The 21,416-nt window shown below is 42.7% G+C and overlaps 1 protein-coding gene across 2 annotated transcripts; it reads right to left on the reverse strand.

Annotated features, from left to right (window-relative positions):
* Window positions 1–6,673: 6,673 nt before the first annotated feature.
* XBP1 (X-box binding protein 1) lies at window positions 6,674–20,843 on the reverse strand. Of its 2 annotated transcripts, none has more exons than XM_030217823.1 (5): window positions 20,576–20,843; window positions 14,917–15,013; window positions 12,748–12,910; window positions 11,790–11,899; window positions 6,674–8,126 (listed from the first exon to the last, which is right to left on the reverse strand). In XM_030217823.1, the coding sequence occupies exons 1-5, from the start codon at window positions 20,743–20,745 to the stop codon at window positions 7,572–7,574; spliced, it is 1,095 nt and encodes a 364-aa protein (XP_030073683.1). In that variant the 5' UTR covers window positions 20,746–20,843; the 3' UTR covers window positions 6,674–7,571. The 2 variants fall into 2 exon arrangements, with proteins under 2 accessions (XP_030073683.1, XP_030073682.1); XM_030217822.1 differs by having other exon boundaries at window positions 7,852–8,126; window positions 11,790–11,953; window positions 12,788–12,910.
* Window positions 20,844–21,416: the final 573 nt, after the last annotated feature.

The following is a 21,416-nucleotide window of genomic DNA, read 5'->3' on the forward strand; positions in this document are numbered from 1 at the left end:
AGTGCAGGAGTCCTCAACCCAGTCCCTGAGACACAACTAACCAGCCAGGTTTTCAGGATATTTATTTATACTTTGCTCAACCTTTTTAGTAGTAGCTCAAGGTGAGTTACATTCAGGTACACTAAGATCCCCCTCCCCAATGAATATACATGAGATAGATTTGCCTAGAGTGGAGGTAGTGCATGCAAATTTATCTCACACATAGTCACTGTGGATATCCTGAAAACCTGACTGGGTTGAGAACCTCTGCCCTAGGCAATTGCATTCAACCTTGGGAAAAAGCAGACGTCCATTAAATACATAGTAGATGACGGCACAAAAAGACCTGTACGGTCCATCCAGTCTGCCCAACAAGATAAACTCATATGTGCTACTTTTTGTGTATTCCCTACCTTGATTTGTTTCTGTCATTTTCAGGGCACAGACCGTGTAAGTCTGCCCAGCACTAGCCCCGCCTCCCAACCACCAGCCCTGGCACAGACCGCATAAGTCTGCCCAGCACTAGCCCCGCCTCCCAACCACCAGTCCCACCTCCCACCACCGGCTCTGGCACAAACCGTATAAGTCTGCCCAGCACTATCCCCGCCTCCCAACCACCAGCCCCGCCTCCCACCAGTGTCTTTATTTAGCAAAGTGCAGGAGCATAGCCAGACAACAGATTTTGGGTGGGCCCAGTGAAGAACTGGGTGGGCACCAATTGTTCTCCTCCCCCCCTCCCCCCCCAAAAAATCTCAGCTGGTGGGAAAGTGCTTCTTTCTACCTTGGCAGTCTGTAGCAGGCATGCGCTGAAAACTGAACCTACGCAGGTGCCGGTATCATGGAGAGTAGTCTTCAGCTAGCTGAGCTTGGGATCCCACCAGCTACCACTAAACGTGTGCTACTGCTAGGTGGGCCCCGGCCCACCCAGGCCCACCTGTGGCTACGCCACTGCAGTTTAGCATTTGAAGTCTATTAGAGCTTCACATAAAAGTTGCTTTAGAGCAGTGGTTTTCAACACCAGGGAGTTAAAATTTCTAGATGTAATAAATGACCGCTTCTTGGAGCAACTGTTACAGGAACTGACAAGAGGGGGAGCCATTTTAGATTTAGTCCTTGGTAGAGTGCAGGGCATAGTATGAGAGGTAACAGTGTTGGGTCCACTGGGAAACAGTGATCATAACATGATCAAGTCTGAACTACTATCTGGAATGAAGCCACAAAGGAAATCTATTATCGTTGCAGCATTTAGTGATTCTGTGGTTTTCATGCTCAGGTCCGGGTGGCTGTGCTGTGGAGAAGGGAAGGTATACAGGGTTTTATAACTGGCCATAGGTGGATTATGAATTGGTTATTAGAGAGAAAACAGAGGGTAGGGTTAAATGGCCATTCTTTACAGTGGAGTGCCACAGGGATCTGCAGTGGGACCAGTTCTATTTAACATACTTATAAATGATCTGGAAATCAGAACGACAAATGAGGTGATTAAATTTGCAGGTGACACAAAACTATTCAGTTGTCAAAACACATGCAGATTGTAAAAAATTGCAGGAAGACGAACACCTTAGGAAACTGGAAGACTGGATGTTCAACTGCACATGAAATTTAATGTTGACAAATGCAAATGATGCACATTGGGAACAATAATTCAAATCATAGTTAACCTGATGCTAGGGTCCACCTTAGGAATCAACACAAGAAAAATACCTAGGTGTCTTTGTAGACAATATGTTGAAATCTTGTCTAGTGTGCAGCAGCTGAAAAAGCAAACGGGATGCTAGGAATTATTAGGAGGAATGCAAAATAAGACCAAGAATATTATAATGGCTCTGTATCGCTCTATGGTGTGATCTCATGTTGAGAACTGCGTTCAATTCTGGTTGCCATATCTCAAAAAAGACATGGTGTAATTAGAAAAGGGTCAAAGAAGAGCGAGCAAAATGATAAAGGGGATGGAACTCCTCCCATATGAGGAAAGGCTAAAGAGGTTAGGGCTCTTCAGCTTGGAAAAGAGACAGATGAGGGGGGTTATGATTGAGGTCTATAAAATCCAGAGTGGTGTAGAATGGGTAGAAGTGAATTGATTTTTCACTTTCAAAAAGTACAATGACCAGGGACACAATGAAATTACATGGAAATACATTTAAAACAAATAGGAGGTAATATTTTTTCACTCAAAGGATAGTTAAGCTCTGGAACTCGTTGGAGGATGTGGTATCTGGGTTTAAAGAAGGTTTGGACAAGTTCCTTCAGGAAAAGTCCATAGTCTGCTATTGAGACAGACAAAGGAAGCCAATGCTTGCCCTGGGATTGATAGCATGGACTTTTGCCAGGTACTTGTGACTTGGATTGGCCACTGTTGGAAACAGGCTACTGGGCTAGATGGACTACTGGTCTAAGCCAATATGGCTATTCTTATCTTCTTAATTCAAGGCTGACTATGATAAAATGAGGGAAATGGTTTAAAAGAAGCTAAAAGGATTGGCAGCAAAGGTTAGGACATTAATTCAAGCATGGATGTTTAAAAATACCATCTTGGAAGCTCAGACCAGACACATTCCACTTATCTACAAAGGTGGAAACAAGAGAAAATGACAGCCAGCATAGTTAAAAGGTGAAGTGAAAGATGCTATTAGAACCAAAAGAATGGAAAAGGGACCCAAATGAAGAAAATAAGAAGCAACTGACAAGCTAAATGCAAAGCATTGATAAAGAAGGCTAACAAAGAATATGCAGAGGCAAAAACTCACAGTAAGAACAGGGAGACCTGTGAGAAGCAAGTTGCAATAGTCTAAGCGAGAGGTGATAAGAGTGTGATAAAGGGTCTGGTAGTGTGCTCAGAAAGAAAAGGACAAATTTTGGTGATGTTATAGAGAAACGACAGGTTTTAGCAGTCTGTTGAATATGTGCAGAGAAGGAGAGAGAGAGGAGTCAAAGATGATCCCAAGGTTACGAGATGAAGAGACAGGGAGGATGAGAATGTTATCTAGAGATAGAGGATGGGGGAAGAGGAGAGGTGGGTTTAGGGGAAAGATAAGCAGCTCTGTCTTGGTCATGTTTAGTTTCAGATGGCGCTGAGACATCCAGGCAGCAATGTCAGACAGGCAGGCAGATAATTTATCCTGGATTCCTGCTGAAATTTCTGGTGTGGAGAGGTAGATCTGAGCCATCAGCATAAAGGTGATACTGAAAACCATGGGATGAGATCAGAGTACCAAGGGAAGAAGTATAGATGGAGAAGAGAAGAGGTCCCAGGTCATAGCCCTGAGGTACAGCAACTGATAGTGGGATAGATGTGGATGAGGAGGATCCACCAGAGCATACACTAAAAGTATGATGGGAGAGAAGAAGAAAACCAGGAAAGAACAGAACCCTGAAATCCAAGTGAGGACAGCGTATCAAGGAGTAGGCGGTGATCAACAGTGTCAAAAGCAGCAGATAGATCGAGAAGGATGAAGATAGAATAGAGACCTTTGAATCTGGCCAGGAACAGGCCACAAAGTCATCCTTGAAAAAGAGGAGAAGCCTAATGGTTAGTTAGTGGACTGTAAACCAAGGGACAAAGGTTCAAATTTTGTTGTAAATATGATCCCTCCAGGAACAGAAAAATGCCTACTATACCTAAATATACAGTTCAATAGCCTTCAGGCTTTCTTATATCTTTAGGTACAGTAAGTATTTTTTCTGTTTCTAGAGGGGAGCCCCAGGAAAGAAAAATTAAGTTAGTAGGGTTTGAACTTGTGTCCCTTGGTTCACAGTCCACTGCACTAACTAGGCTACTTCGCCGATATAAGAACATAAGAGTAGCCATACTGGGTCAGACCAACGGTCTATGTAGCCCAGAGTCCTGCTTCCAGAAGTGGCCAATACAGATCACAAGTACCTGGCAGAAACCCAATTAGTAGCAACATTTCAGAACCCCAAAGAGTAACAACATTCCAGAACCCCAAAGAGTAACATTCCATGCAACCAATCCCAGGGCAAGCAGTGGCTTCCCCCATGTCTGTCTCAACAGCAGACTATGGACTTTTCTGCCGGGAATTTGTCCAAACCTTTTTTAAACCCAGATACACTAACCATTGTTACCACCTCCTCCGTCAAAGAGTTCCCAAACTTAAGTATTCGTTGAGAGATGACCTAGTTGCTACGTTGATTAGAATGGCCTTAAAACCTGCAGCTGACAGAGCCTGGTTTTCCTTTTCAGTTTCACTTCCAAGAGAGAGGGAAGGGACAGTTACCACCAAGAGATTAAGGAAGGATCCTGCCTTAATCCCTCCAGTGGTCAGCTGCTCAAATCAGATCACCTTTTTATACCCTGGATGCTTTATTGAGAAAACATGCCAAATCTCAACATTCCTTGGATATTGCCCTTTTTGATGAATAGCCCCGATTTCTTTGTTGATACCCTGACTGGCTAAATTCTGAGTTCTGCTCTAGTAATTTTCCATCTTTTTTAGGCGATATAATATTGACCCCTATCATGGCCTTTTATCACATGGAGGTAGGGATAATGCCAGGCCTGCGCATAGCCAATCGGTCCCACCTCCAGTAGCTCCTATTTGGAAAGATTTGATATTTTGCATCCTGTTCAATCTTGATTTAGGAAAGGGTTTACTACAATGACTGTAGTGGGCTGTTTGATATCATCTACCAAGTCAGGGACGTTGAGGCATTTTGCTTCAATTTGATCTTGTTGATCATGGGATTTTGCTCCAGATTCTAAGTGACATTGGTATTATAGGTCCAGTATTTAATTGGTTTAAGGGATATCTGAGTCTAGAACATACAGGCTAATATTTCTGACCCATCGAATGCAGATTGTGGGTCCCAAAAGGTTCACTACTTTCCCCCGATTCTGTTCAATTTTATGATGCCGTCCTTGGGTGGTGAATTTCACAAGATCAATGATTTCTGCTATAGATATGCTGGTGATATTTCAATCATTCTTCCTTTACCACAGAACAATATTAATGATTTGTTAGGGATTAAATAATGTTTGTCTGTTGAGAAATGGGTATTTACTCATTAATTGAAATTAAACAAAGAAGAAAAAATTTCTCTGAATAGGTCCAGCAGCAGAGGTATGAACACATCTGAATTTTGTGATTTGAGAATCTTATAAATTCAAGATTTTAGTTTTGAGTATTAGGAGTTCAGGTAGACAGCTTGCTTACTATGGCCAATCAGATTAGCCTGTTAATAAAAAATTCTTTAGTACTGCGGAAATCAATCAGAAGATCCTTTGACCTCTATTTTTCGTCTTTTATCTTATCTAGGTTGGACTATTGTAACATACCATATCTAGGATGTTTCTATTAATTGATTTATGCAGTTCCAAGATTGGATAGTGTGATCCAACTCTATTGAAAATCTCACTGGTCATGGCTCAAAATCAATTCAAACTAATTACAGCTATGCATAAAGGTTGTATACAGCAACGCAGTGTTTTTCTTGGCACATACAATGCTCTCACGGCTCAAGGGTTAATTCCCCTAGTTTTATTTCAATTTCCGAGTGTCTAAAATGTGATTGCTTTTTAAACTATTATCCTTACATTATCAGCTCTGATAAGCACTGAAGACATTTAAAAAGCTTGTATTGGACAATTTTTAACGGATGTTATTGGAATTTTACTAGGGACGGCTGTGTTTACCTGTTATCCACAATGTAGGTAACTGCAGAACACAAATGTTTGAACGTAATTAAATGTCTAGATAAAAACGTCCTACTTTTGGGTCCTCCCTAGTCCAGTGTGAAACAACAACCCCTTGCTATTTGGACAAACAGCAGTGTAAAACATCTAAATTCTGACTTTCCAAAATCAGGATTTGGACACCTCAAAATGCCTTGAAAAAAAAAAAAAAGGTCCAACTGCATTGAAAATAAGCACCAATGTTTGGAAAGAAATAGAGTAGATTATAATTTACGATGCCTCTGTGTAGCTCCATGGTGAAACCGCATCTTGAGTACTGTATGCGATTTTGATCACCACATCTCAAAATTTGTGGACTGGAAAAGGTACAGAGAACAAGCAAAATAACTGAAGGAGATGCAACTCCTCTCATGTGAGGAAGGGCTTAAGAGGTAGGGGCCTAATGGTTAGCGCAGCAGGCTTTGATTCAGTCCCTCTCTCCTGTCTTCCACAGTCCTCAGAAGACGTACTGGTGACCTGGTAGAGCGAACAGAATTGCAGACTTGCTCTTACCTTGAAATACACAGCATCCAGCAAGGATAGCAATGCTCTTATTTAGTACTTCAGGTACCATCTCCACTGGAATGTGAGATTACTGCCAGTTCATTTCCCCACTGCTGGCTGATGCATCTGATGATGGAATTGGCTCAGAGTCCCAGTGGCTATGCCTTGCAGCATGAAACCTCTTGTATGTTTAGATTAAGGACTGCGTGGGCTTGTCTTTTTGGTAGAGGATTTCTCTACCCTCATTTACAGAATACGCACCGTAGAGTTGGTGTAAATGCGAGAGATGGGTGTTAAGTTACACCCGAATCCTGCCTATGTACAGTATGTGCTATGTAAGATATATTTACAAAATAGCCCTTTGGCCTATGTGTACTTCACACATTTGCATGCATGTTCCATTCTTCTAATCATGTGTGTATTTGGCACCAACGTTAACGTTCTCCTTATAGAATTACCCTTAAAGCAAAGACTGTAAACATCCAAAAACCAAGGCCAGAGGCTGCTTTGCACTTTTAATAGCACAGGTATTAAATAACATGGAGAAAACAGCTCTACAGCTAAGCGAAAATTTTGCTCTGACTTTTTACAATTTGATTTCAGGTTTTCCAAGGACAAAGACAACAGTAACTATATTCAGTGGGGCGGAAAAGAGTTCTCCGTAGACAGCAGGGGATGCAGCCAGACTTTGTGATGCATCCTGACAGATCTCGCTTCACCAGAGAGCCTCCGCATCTCCCCTGCTCATCACCGGAGAAAAGCTGCAGCTGGGTTTTACATTTTCATAAAAGCAATGTAAGAAACTAGCTGGAAAGCGGTTTTGCCTGATTTGGGAAGGATTTTGGACATCTTTAACACACACAGCTTGTAGCAGACTTTTTAATGTATATGTTATGCATTGTCTGCCGCTTTGGGATTGGAACTCGTGTGTGGGTGGTGGGTTTGGAAGGTGTATAGTCCCATATTGGTGGGTTCATGGTACATTGCTCAGCTTTGTATAGGTTTTGATTGTTGGGTTGTATTCTCCTGTGTTGAGGGCTCTTGTAATTTTTTTTATTAAAAATATTTTTAAAAAAATAATGTAAGGTCTGAACAAACCATCTCAAAAACATGAAACTTGAGAGCATTTTAGATAAATCCTAGCTCAAAGCGTGGGTCAAAAAACGTTGACCATCCAATAACCTCCCTCAAATTTCATGAAATATGAGTGGGCCCCCACATATACTGACAAGCACCACCCTGGCAGTGGGTGGACACAGTAAGTGATACTTCTGTTAATGTATTCTAGGAATACACAAAAACTTCCCATTGGAAGCCTGCCTGCAGTTTGGCTTAAATTAGCAAAAGGAATGGGTGCAGGCCCACCCCCACCCCTAAGGTCAGGGTGCAACTGAGTGTCTCATACACTGATCAGCTGCGGAAAGAGTTCATTGGCAAACGTGTCCTCCCAAGACCGGTCAGAGTCCAGGGGGGAAGACAAGTCACTGAAGGGGGAGGAGGAGCCCTCGTAGCCAGAGTCACTGTAGGTGTCCAGCAGGGAGGCTGCAGTCTCAAGCTGGGGGCCGGAGGACAACAGGCTGGCTAGTCCCAGCTCTGGGATGAAGACTTCCTCGACAGGCTCCTCCTTCAGGCACACGGGAGATTTGGGGACCTCCTGGCTCAAGGGCTGCAGAGATGCTTCCTCCATCTTCACCACTACACTACTGCTGCTTTGGCTTTCCAGTTCCAAATTACACTTCATAAGGGGCTTGGTGTAGACATGGTCAAATCGGATCAGTTCATTAATGGCTTCCAGCTTGGCTGATGTGGTCCCCAGAGGAGGAGAAGGGGAGGCTGGTAAGGAATCCGATTCCTCTCCGTCGAGTTCTTCTTGCAGGCACTGGGGTGAAGATTCCGAATAGTGGAGGAAGAGGTCGGGGTCCAGTCCATCCAAAATCCCCAGTAAGAGATCAGACTGCAAGAAAAGAGAACATACTTTCAAGACTTGTGTTAACCAATGCAACACCCCCCCCCCTCATTATAGTATCACGCTGACCACCGACCACTGTATGGAAAAATCCCTCTTGAGGTCCAACATTTGAGACATTTAGTCGCAACTTGGGAATCTGTCTACCCTTCCCTCATACTGTTAAGCTCCTGGTTCTTAACTAGTTGATATATTTGCATCCCATTCCCATATTAAGGCAGCAGTAAAGATTTTTTTCAATACAATTCTAAGCTACGACTGAAATAAAAGATAAGCCACACATGTATCACTTCCTAATTCACAAAAGGTGGTGTTCAGAGTCCGATTATCCTGGTACAACTTCGTGGTGTGAAGACAAATGAAAACCTGGGTCCTGGACTGCAAAAACCTTCACAATTCCTGACCCGATTACTTTAGGCTGCTGTACCCAAAGAGACTTCCCCAAAGTTTCTGAAAGAGTGCTAAACCCACACAAAGTAAAATTTATACTATAAGATTCTTATATTCTGCTAAATTCAGAGCAGATTCTAAGAGGTTTACAAACTCATTCAGGAACATTACAATAGAAAAATGTAAACTTTAATGTAAAATACATCCCTCATTATCAATATAAGACATCTTTCGCAACAAACAAAAATGAATTTAGCATTTCAAAGCATAGAACAGTGGTATTCTCTGAATTTCCAACAGCAATCTGTTCCAAAGCTCCACTCCCTAATATAAAAAGGACAGCTCTAGGATGGATTTCTCTCAAATACCCTTGAAAGATGGATAATTTAATTTCAAATTACATTCTGACCTAGCTCAGGAAATTGATGGAAAATCCAAATTAATCAAATTACCGAGGCCGTCACCATGCAACAATTTGTACTTCATATAAACTAGCATAAATTGTAATCTTGGGTACACAGGAAGTCAACGTAACTCCTTTAATAAGGGGGATGCTCTTTCTTATTTTCCGAAACCATAGATCAATCTTGCAGCATCAAACATATAAAAGAGACGTAACCGAATCACCTGCAAATGCGCAGTAGAGTCCGAACGTTGAAAGAGCAACAGTCTAGGCAGGGCGACTCCGCCCCGAACACCCGTCGAGTTCCACTCCCCCTTCCTCAGAATTGTAACGTTATCAAAATTACGTCGTCGGGTTATGGCGGCAGTGAAAAGCGTCCGAGCTGTGAGCTGCTCGGCGTTTTAGGAGCCTTGTTCCCTCTCTCAGCTGTGGTCCCGCCCTCCCGGAAACAGAAAATGAGGGTGGGACCAGAGCAGAGAGAGAGAAAGGAAGGCTCCTGATGCGCACAGTTCCCATGCGTTTCACTGCTGCTGCTGTAACCCGACGAGGTAAGATGACGTTTAGAATACGGAGGGAGGGAGACTGGAGCTCGGAGGGAGGGGGGCCTTGGAGGGAGGGGGGATGGTCCTGGAGCTTGGTGGGTGGAGCTAGGGTGGGGCGGGGCTAAGATGGGGCCCCACCACTACACTTCTTGACTAATAGTGCAATGATGGTGGCATGGGTGTTTTGATGATACAAGCTGTCCTATGGCTTAAAACTCAAGCACTATTATACACGAATATATCACTATAAAGTATTTGATATAGAAGTGAAATTGAAATACTTAAATTGGGCTTCACATAAAAAGAAAAATCACAGCATATGAATAGACCAATACTCCCAAAGTAGATGGTATAATTCTCATCATACTTAGACCCTTGGGGAATTTCACAATCTGCATTCTAAGGATGCCTTAGAAGCCTCTTATGCTATAAATGCTCTGTAAAAATTCTTGAAACCATTTTAACACAGTCCCATTTACTCCGATCTGGTTAAGCCTACTCAACTGATCATGAATCACCGCATCAAAAGCGGCGAAAATATCAAATTGCAATTTGCTTTCCCTTACTGAGAGCCAGCCTGTTACCATTTCCAGCAGCAATCTTTCGGTACTGTGTAATGGTCTAAAGCTGTGTTGTGAGATATGAATAATATCAAATCTACTCAAATAATTATTCGCAAAAATTCAATAAGTTGAGCCAACCATGGTATGCTCGCCACTGGTCTATAGATCTCAGCCTTAGAGTGGAGGAGTGGCCTAGTGGTTAGAGCACCGGTCTTGCAATCCAGAAGTGACCGGTTCAAATCCAGGCAAAGTCACTTAACCCTCCATTGCCTCAGGTACAAACTTAGATTGTGAGTCCTCCTGGGACAGGGAAATATCCAGAGTATCTGAATGTAACTCACCTTGAGCTACTACTGAAAAAGGGCTGAGCAAAATCTAAACAAATATTTGAGATTCTATATGGAATGTTGCTATTATTTGAGATTCTATGTGGAATGTTGATACTATTTTAGATTCAATTGCTACTAGTTGAGATTCTACATCGAACGTTGCTACTATTTGAAATTCTGTTGAGATTCTACATAGAATGTTGCTAGTGGAGGAGTGGCCCAGTGGTTAGAGCACTGGTCTTGCAATCCAGAGGTGGCTGATTCAAGTCCCACTGCTGCTCCTTGTGATCTTGGGCAAGTCACTTAACCCTCCATTGCCTCAGGTACAAAATTAGATTGTGAGCCCTTGAGGGACAGAGAAATACCCAGTGTACCTGAATGTAACTCACCTTGAGCTACTACTGAAAAAGGTCTGAGCAAAATCTAATAAATAAAGATTCTAGAATTCTAAAGAATAACAAGATTCCACACAGAATTTCAAAGTGTAGCAACATTCCATGTAGAACCCCAAAGAGTAACAAGATTCTTTGGGGTGGAGGAGTGGCCTAGTGGTTAGAGCACAGGTTTTGCAATCCAGAGGTGGCCAGTTCAAATCCCACTGCTGCTCCTTGTGATCTTGGGCAAGTCACTTAACCCTCCCTCCATTGCCTCAGGTACAAACTTAGATTGTGAGCCCTCCTGGGACAGAGAAATATCCAGAGTACTTGAATGTAACTCACCTTGAGCTACTACTGAAAAAGGGGTGAGCAAAATCTAAATAAATAAATATTTGAGATCCTACATGGAATGTTGCTACTATTTGAGATTCTGTATGGAATGTTGCTAGTGGAGGAGTAGCCTAGTGGTTAGAGCACCGGTCTTGCAATCCAGAGGTGGCCAGTTCAAATCCCACCGCTGCTTCTTGTGATCTTGGGCAAGTCACTTAACCCTCCATTGTCTCAGGTACAAACTTAGATTGTGAGCCCTCCTGGGACAGAGAAATACCCAGTGTACCTGAATGTAACTCACCTTGAGCTACTACTGAAAAAGGTGTGAGCAAAATCTAAATAAATAGATCTGCCTCCACTGATTTAGGAATAGATGTCAACATAATCCCCCCTTGATTTAGAATGTAATTCCCAGTACTCAGAATGGAATTAGTGTTGTTAATTCCATTCTGAGTACTGGGAATTACATTCTAAATCAAGGGGGGATTATGTTGACATCTATTCCAATCTGAGCCAATCTGCTCTACTCCCTCCTTGGCAGGGCCTTTCCTTATAGAATGCAGGAGGGCAAATTTACAGTTTAGGAAGAGTTTTCCACCTACCAGCAGATGGACTAGTGTAGCTGGACATCAAGGAATAGAAATTAACACATTTCAGCTTACAGCATCTGTTCTGGGACCCCTATACATAAGTTTGCCAAAGACAGACCAAACTCACCTCAGAGTCTGAAGAGTCAAGGCCAGCAGTATCCATGCGGTGCTGGTCAGTCCTAGCGGCATCTGGGCCTGCACCTGCTGCAGAGGCACACGTAGACTGAGTGCTGCGGACTCAGCGGACCCGGCTGCTTGACCAACCTCATCCGTTCGGAACTCGATCAGTACCTGCGGTGGGAACGATGGAAAGGTTAGTGGCTTTGTGTATCCTTTCCACCAGTAATCCTGTCCCAGGTACAGAAGGAAGCGACACACAATTACCCCCAAAGCCCACACAGATTGATCAGTAAATCCCAGCTACTACTCTCTAAATTCAATTCCCAAAACAAGCAGAAGTAGAAACTATTCCTATTCCTTCAAGTTGTCTAATACCATAAGGGGCAAGACAGACCAGACCGACAGTCTAAACCCCTTCAGTAAGCTGGTCCACAAGGACCTGCTTTTCAGGGTATCTGCTATGTCACAAGACTTACATGGTATAAAAACTAGGTTAATGCACAGCTCAAGTCAGGCCTGGGTGTGATTAGCCAGTTTGTCAGGCAAATTCCAGGGTAACAGTAATAACGAAATAAATCTTTGCGGTAAGCAGAGTGTAATGAAGCAAGTTTAACTGACAGGCTGCCTCTGCCTGCGGCTCTTCAATGATTTATCATCAGGAGGTCATTTCCTAATTAGAAAGGAAACAGCTGATGCAACAAGAAAGCTGCCCCAGTTTCCAGCTCAGAGTGGCCAACAGACTAGCTGTTGTGTATAACCAAGGCCTTGAATCTGGAAAAGATACATCCAGAATCACACACCTTGTGCTGGGATCTAAACCTCAAAAATGTTATGTGCATGAAATCTGAACAGCACAATTTGTCTTGACTGCTACAGAAAAGCAGGAATTTCCCACTTCACATGCTGCATGAATTTTAACCCATCATGGATTCAGGACGCCCTTCCCCCTGCCAGAAAATTCTTACTCAGCCCACTTGAGTCCCTGGGAAGATGCTCGGTACATACCTTTGACTTGTCTTCCATTTCCAGGGCATCAAGCCCTAGCCTTTGGCGGAGTGCTTGGTTCTCTGTAACAAGGCCTCGTGCCTTCTCCAGTAAGCACTTGTTTTCCATCACAAGTTTCTGATTCTACAAGACAAGATTGACCCATATGAAACGTCAAGGAATTCAAAAGCCGCAAACTGCCTTTGACATGCTGGCATGTGCTCAGCTTTGAGGAAAGGTTCAATTTCACTCCTCCAACTGCATGAAGTCTTTATAAACTTCATGGCAGTCTAATCTGTATAAGTTACCATATACCTTCATAAGGTTACACCAAATTGTATTTCTGAGTAATTGTGTTGCCAGGGACAAGTATTTTGTTTTTCAATCAATCACGCCCACATCATCTTCCATCTGTTGCCTAATGCTTTACAAGGTTTCACACATTTCTGAAAATGGTATCAGAGGGAGAAGAAATCTAATTAACCTGCAAGCTAAAACCAGGGATGGAGGTTTTGGCTCAGCAGTTCATTTCTCTGGGTTTACAGAGAAAACCTGATGGCCTAGGGGAGCACACAGTTTACCACCTTGTACATTTTTAGTATCTCCAAATCAAACAGGCCTGTCCTTGCATTAAGACACCACATTTCTTTTGTGACTCATAAAATGAGGGGTGGGAGGGAAGGTTCATTCTAAAACACAGCTGCTAACTTACATGCATTTTACAGTGGCACATGTTGCCAAATTTCTGCCTAAGCATTCTTCTGTAAATACACCCTTAACTTAAATTGAACATATTTGCACACAGGCATGTCAATAGAAATCAAACAAAATAAAACATGGAAAAGAAAATAAGATGATACCTTTTTTATTGGACATAACTTAATACATTTCTTGATTAGCTTTCGAAGGTTGCCCTTCCTCAGATCGGAAATAAGCAAATGTGCTAGCTGACAGTGTATATAAGTGAAAACATTCAAGCATTACTATGACAGTCTGACAGGGTGGGAGGATGGGGGTGGGTCGGAGGTGTGCATGGGGACATCAAAGCATATCACTGATATTCTAACAGGATGGGTGTGGATAGGTGAGGGGTGGGGTGATCAACAGAGACATACAGCTTTATGGTTTATAATGGGTTAGGAACCCCAGATCCTTGTTAAGTCCTTTCTGTTGGGTGTTAAAATATTCAATCATTCTGACTTCAAAGGTCTTACGTTCTTGTATGGTTTTAAAGTTACCTTTCAGGATTCTCACTGTGAAATCACTGGTACAGTGTCCTGGTTCTGTAAAATGCTGACCAACAGGGGTGGGAGCCCTACTGGCACCAGTATTGTTCATGTGATGTCTATGTAAATTGAATCTTGTCTTAAGCATCTGGCCTGTTTCTCCAGTATAGCATCCTTCGTTACATTTTTTACACTGAATGATATATACCACATTGGAAGATGAGCAAGTGAAAGATCCCTTTATGTTGAATATCTTTCCTTTGTGGATGACTGTGGGGTCCTGTGAAATGTTTTTTTGCATAGTTTGCAACTGGGTAAATTACAGGGAAGTGTGCCCTTCTGTTCCTTTTCAGTCTGTGATGGAAGTTAGAATATCAATGATATGCTTTGATGTCCCCATGCATACCTCCGACCCACCACCATCCTCCCACCCTGTCAGACTGTCATAGTAATGCTTGAATGTTTTCACTTATATACACTGTCAGCTAGCACATTTGCTTATTTCCGATCTGAGGAAGAAGGGCAACCTTCGAAAGCTAATCAAGAAATGTATTAAGTTATGTCCAATAAAAAAGGTGTCATCTTATTTTCTTTTCCATGTTTTATTTTGTTTGATTTCTATTGATAACCTTAAGAGTGGACTAACACGGCTACCACACTCCTCCACATAGGCATGGAAACCATTTCCTACAGGATAAATGCAACTTATACACGCTTTCCTCAGCATTCGGGTGTAACAGTTACACCAGTTCTATTGCTGGTGCAAAGCGCTTATACACCTAAATAAACCTGGTTAGGCTGGAAGTCTATGTTCTTTTAGAGAACAGGCACCCTGGTATCCTGTTATAGATCTGCCCCCACTGCTTCTGCACCAGCCCAGGGAGCCATTTTCCATATTCCAGCACAGAGGCAAACAAGTCTCACCTCCATCTCCAGCTCTACCACTTGCTGCTCCAGCTCCCCCATTCTGGCTTTTTTTCGGTCACGTGCTGTCTGTGCGGCCACCCTGTTCTTCAGTTTCCTAAAGAGAAAACAGCATTATAGCACCTGCTCTTCTCACGCTAGCAATCAGTCTCCCTTGACCCTCAAGGCTACAGGTTACTACATTCTGCTGTAGATACAGCCAGAATCACCAGCTGCTGTATTGCCTGCAAATGTGAATTGCTTTCCCTCCTACTTTAGAGCAGTATTAGAACAAGTGTTTATGCAGTGGAAGCACAAGTCCTGCTTACAAACGATTGCATCATCCGTGCAAAGCCACGAAAACCAGCATGAAACCAGCAAAACAGCAGCATCTGCTCAGCCACAGAAACAAGCAAAGCTATTTCTAACTCTTGAAAATTCTCTATAACTGTTTGGCTTATTAACAGGGAAACATTTAAAATGTTCCCCACCCACAAAAAAAACCCCACAATTTTAACAGATCTCAATAAAATATTAAATCAGTTGCAAGGGATTTGTAGCACAGAATGTTGCCACGATTTGGGTTTCTGCCAGGTACTTGTGACCTGACTTGGCCACTGTTTGGAAAACAGGACACTGGGCTAGATGGACCATTGGTCTGACCCTGTCTGGTTACTCTTATGTTCTCCAGATACTCAAGAAGCACTAGAGCCTGACCCAAGAGTTCAGTGTGTGGAGATGTCCTTAGAAGTCATTCTGTTGGTGACCTTAGTTCTGGATAAAAGCAGGACAATGCAAGTCATGTTAAATGACCCACATATTCCACTATTCAAATTATCAGGATAATTCTGACAGCTTTTGGACTTATGTGTCAAAGCCCTTAATGACCACAACACCAACCATACAGAATCCAGCATCATTTGTGTACTGCAGCAGAGACTATTAAGCCAGAGAATCCAGTTTCTGTACTTCTCACCCTCTGCTCTAATCTCTAGGTTAGTTCCCCATATCCAAATCTGCTCTCTAAGGGCAGTTAAAGCAACCAAGATGTTAGGAACTAGGAAAGGAAGAGAATAAAAACTCCTCCACTGACCCCCACCTTGAATACTGTGTACAATGTCACACCTCGAACATGAAAATTAGAAAAGGTACAAAGAAGGGGATGACACGATTCATAAGGGTTAAAGAATTTAGGAATCTGTAGCTCGAGGAAACAGCTACGAGGAGATATGGCAGAGGTCAGTAAAATCATGAGTGGAATGGAACGGGTAAACGTGAATCGATTACACTTTCAAACAGTACAAAGTCTAGGGGACACACCATGAAGTTTAGCAAAGGCAAAAGAAATCGGACAAAATATTTTCACGCTCTGTTATGGTCTGAAATGCTTTGTCAGAAACACAGTTAAGAGAAGGTAGCGAGGCTAAGTTTTAAAAATACCCTCATGGAAGAGAAGTCCAAAAACGTTAAGTCAGATCTGGGGAAATCCACTGCTTATCCCTGGAGTCAGTACATGAAATCTTGCTTGCCCTCCTCCGAGATTTCGGGCGGAATCTTTCTACCCTTCTCTGCTCTTAATTCTTATCATCTCAGGTAGAAAGTGTTTAACACTTCCTGGAAAGCCCTGGTGAGGAGTAAATAGTGCTCCATGTATTGAAAAGCAAATGCTTCTTTCAATCTTACAACTCTAAAGAGATCTTTTACTAAGCCACGGTAGAAATAATCTGGCAGTAAATGCCAAGACACCCATATTCCTATGGGTGTCTTGGCCTTCACTGCCAGCTGATTTCTACCATGAGCTTAAAATGCTACCGTTATCTTACTATAAGACTCCCTCAGCTTCTTACAACTCCTGTGCAACATAACCAAAGGATAGGAGACTGCAATGGAGCTACCCCATGTCTGAGCATTTTTCACCTCAGCTCAAAGGTTCACTTAGTGTTGTAAACAGATATACATAAACCTAGATTGGCTTTCTGAACCCAGTTTCTTTTTCTGGAGACCTGCAAGAGGAATGACAGGATGCTCAAGAGATCACAGAAAGGACTGGGACTCCCAGCCAGCACAGGCAGCTCATGAGGGAGCTGCAGTCTGTAGCGTCTACGGCCATTAAGAACGAGATAAATCAGCAGCAGACGGTAAAAGCATACTCCAAAACCCTGGATAGGGTACCAGTGCTTCAGAAGAGGAGACTGGTAAATCCTGCACTTTTCAGAGAGACTGACAGTGAATAGGGTCAAAAATGGAAAACCACAAAGGTCTGACCAGAAGAACTTGGTACAGGAGCAGTTTTCTTTTGGGATGCGACAGGAAGGTATATATTGTGTCCACTCAAAGTGTCTGGGGAGTCAGTGCAGAAACAGGTCCCCCTCCCCTCTTGCACAACTCCAGTGTTATTCAAAGTACTAGATCAAAGCACTTATATAAAAGTTTTTAAAAATGTATAATACTTAAATATTTTTGTTTTTAACTGTACTTTAAGTAAAAAAAAGTTATTGCCTAATATGATACTGAGTAAAAAAACTACAATAAATGCAACTATTGTCAATACTTTTATCCCAATTATTGTACTTTGCTTTTAGTAAAACTAAATTTTTGAAAAATGACTCACTCATAGAGATGCACTTGTGAATCATTAATCTAGCACAGCTAAAAAGATTCAACACTAGCAGAAAGGGGATTTTTCAGTCTGATAAAAAGTTCCTTCAAATCAGGCCAGGCCGCAATATTACTGATGTCTTTTGAGTGGATCAAGGGAATCTCTGAAACAAGACTTGTGTATAGAAAAGAATACCCAGAACTGCTTGCAGTACTTAAGTTGTGGCTTCATCATAAGGAGTCTTTCATGTTGCCAAGTGCCTTCTGAAAATCCATATACAATATATTGACCGTCTTGCTTTAAGTTTTTTATTTACACATCTTACTGGAATATTACTGCCCCATCCTTGACCATCTTTAAATCTAGACTGAAAGCCCACCTCTTTAACATTGCTTTTGACTCGTAACCACTTGCCTCCACCTACCCTCCTCTCTTCCTTCCTGTACACATTAATTGATTTGTTTGCTTTATTTTTTGTCTACTAGATTGTAAGCACTTTGAGCAGGGACTGTCTTTCTTCTATGTTTGTGCAGCGCTGCGTACGCCTTGTAGCGCTATAGAAATGCTAAATAGTAGTAGTAGTACTTTATCATCTGCTGTCTAGTTTATCACTTGTATCTTCATCTTCGTTTATCATTATGAAGTCCAATCAAAAAGGAGGCTTTCATAAAATTGAAATCATTCTAACAATTTTTCATCTACGGCAAACTGAATATATTCAAGAAATGATACAAGAACATCAAATGACCCTTCGCAGACTTCCTCTCTGAAGACTATCAATTCAATGGCCAGTCACCCTAACGTAAAATTTTCTCTCAGATGACCAGCAGTCTGTTGTGGTAGAGACACCGTTTGTTCACCAAGAATTTCTACCCGCTTCGGCCTCATTCTCTATTTCAAAATGACCCAACTCATCACTGTTCTGTTTGGCCGGAGACAAGTAACCAGTTCAACAAAAACAAACAACTCCACTGTTCTTATAGACTATTCACTAAACAGGAAAATTTAAGATGAAATGATTCACTGTTAACTTGAGGTTTGCAATAGCAAAATCCTGTTCCCAGTTTTGTCGTTTTGTTTGTTTTACTAAGGAATCGTCATGTCGTCATTTACATTTCCCTTCTGCTTTTAGTATCTACTTTTAACTGCAAGCAGTAGATGTAACGAAGTAGTAAAAATTGACAAAATTATTACTTCAGTAAAAGTAAATGTTACTGTATACTTCTTTACAAGTAAAAGTTAACAAAAACTTAAGTACAGTAACTAGTTATAGTTGGTTACTATACAACACTGCACAGCTCAGCCAAATTAAGCAGGGAAACTGACAAGCTCTACAATCAGTTTCCACCTTTCTTTGTGTTTGAACTGTGGATCAAATTTCCATTTGAAGAGGTTTATCTAGACAACACACTGGAAAAGCAAGAACCTGATGACATCTATTTTAACCTTTGGCATGTTATGCAAGTAAAGCTCTGGATAAGATGAACTTACGCAATGTACTGGTGACTCACTTATTCTGCCAGTATAGCCCAGTAACTTCGCACAGTGAAATAATTCATACATCTGGTGTGTACTGAAATTCATTCAGTCATAACATCCTGAGCTAGGCTCAGGAAAATAACTGCACCCCCCTTGCCTCACATCTTAATGGGGGGAGGGGGAGGGACACATAGGATATCTAGAAATCTGGCAGATAAAGACCTGTAAGGGCCATTCAATCTGCCCAAGATAAGCTCATTGTACATGGTATGTGAGACTTTATACCTGAGTTTGATTCGTCCTCAAAGAGTAACATAGTAAATGACGGCAGATAAAGACCTTATGGTCCATCCAGTCTGCCCAACAAGATAAACTCATTATACATGGTATGCAATACTTTATATATATACCCGAGTTTGATTTGTCCTTGTCATTCTCAGGGCACAGACCGTAGAAGTCTGCCCAGCACTGTTCTTGTACTAAGTTCTGAAGCTAATGTCGAAACCTCTTAAAAGTTACACTCCAGCCCACCCCTCTCTATTCAGTCACGATCAGAGCATAGATTGTCGAAATCTGCCCAGCACTGTTCTTGTACTAAAAGTTCTGAAGATTCTGGAATCCTAAAGAGTTACAAGATTCCGGAATCCCAATTAGTAGCAACATTCCATGTAGAACCCCAAAGAATAACAAGATTCTGGAATCCTAAAGAGTTACAAGATTCCGGAATCCCAATTAGTAGCAACATTCCATGTAGAACCCCAAAGAGTAACATAGTAAATGACGGTAGATAAAGACCTGTACGGTCCATCCAGTCTGCCCTACAAGATAAATTCATTTTACATGGTATGTGATACTTTATACCAGAGTTTGATTTGTCCTTGCCTTTCTCAGGGCACAGACCGTAGAAGTCTCTTGTACTAAAGGTTCTGAAGATTCTGGAATCCTGAAGAGTTTACAAGATTCCGGAATCCCGATTAGTAGCAACATTCCATGTAGAACCCCAAAGACTAACATAGTAACACAGTAAATGATGGCAGATAAAGACCTGTATGTGATACTTTAGATGTGTATCCGAGTTTGATTTGTCTTTGCCTTTCTCAGGGCACACAAAAGCTTTTCCTTCTTTACTCAATTTCAGTCTGACTTTACTGAAGAGCAGCAAAGGGACTGAACAGCCCTTACTAGCCCTGTATTAACATCCCCCCCCCCCCCAAAAAAAAAAAAGAATTTCAGTACAGAAGTAAACGGCACCGATGCTTCTTAACGGACTTCACCCTCAGGAACAGTTCAGATTGTGCACCGAGGTAAGAGGCAGATTTTTGGAGGGGGAAAAACAGCTGATGCACCTCCAACACCCCGAACCCGAAGGCTTAAGGCAAGAAGGACACACCTTCCGGGCTGGCAACAGCACCGACGTGCAATTCCCGAAACCCCCCAGCAGGAGCCGCTGCCCGGAGCAAGACTCCACCACCACGTCAGCAGCGCTGCCACGACGCAGCCACTCACTCACCCGCCTCGCGCAGGCCCAGGGACACAGGGTAAGATCAGGAGAGCGCGCGCCTGAAGCGGAGTGTGTGGCGCGCGCCTCTGTCTCAGCCTCACCTGCGCAGCGCCTTCTCCTCCGGGCTCAGGTGCGTCAGTCGCTGTCGCTTCCGAGGCGGAAGGTCGGCCGTGAGTCGCTCGGGGCTGGCTGGCGGCAATACCACGGACACGGAGCCGCTCTGCTGCTTGCCCTGGATGAAGAGCACTTTGGGGGCTGCGACCACCACCATAGCTACCACGCGGCTCGAACGCTGCAGCTCCCAACGTTCCAACCAACGTCTCTCTCCTCCTTCCACTTCCGCTTTGCTGTCAGATATAAGGCGGCCGCCGGCGCTGCGTCTCGCTTTATTTCTAGCGTCGTGGTGCCACCCTATTGGCCGCAGCGCTGTGACGTCACGGACAAACCCACCTTCTATTGGTCCGGAGGATGATACAAAGGAAGTAGTGGGTGTGGAATTTACTGCTGCTTCCCAGAAGGAAAAGGGGGAGGGGCTGTGTGGCCACCTCCATGGAAATAACTCCACTGGGTCAGATCAGTGGCCAATCCAAGTCACAACTGTCTAAAACAAATCCCAAATAATAGCAACAATCTTGCTACTGATTCCAGGGATAAGCAGGAGAAGCCACCACTTGCCCCAGGATTGGTAGCATGGAATGTTGCTCCTAATTGGATTTTTATTTATTTGGTAGGATTTATTTACCACCTTTTTCAAGGAATTCACTCAAGGCAGTAAATCAAACTTGAGCAACAGACAATTACATCAGTAAAAATATTCAAATAAGGATACAAAGTAAGGCATGGAGGGGCATAATTGAACGAAAACGTCTATCTCCATGGGCGTTTATCTCCGAGAACGGGTCCGTGAAGGGGCGGACCGAACCGTATTTTCGAAAAAAAATA

The sequence above is a fragment of the Microcaecilia unicolor genome, chromosome 11, assembly GCF_901765095.1.
Source record: "Microcaecilia unicolor chromosome 11, aMicUni1.1, whole genome shotgun sequence".
In the NCBI taxonomy this organism is placed as follows: domain Eukaryota; kingdom Metazoa; phylum Chordata; class Amphibia; order Gymnophiona; family Siphonopidae; genus Microcaecilia; species Microcaecilia unicolor.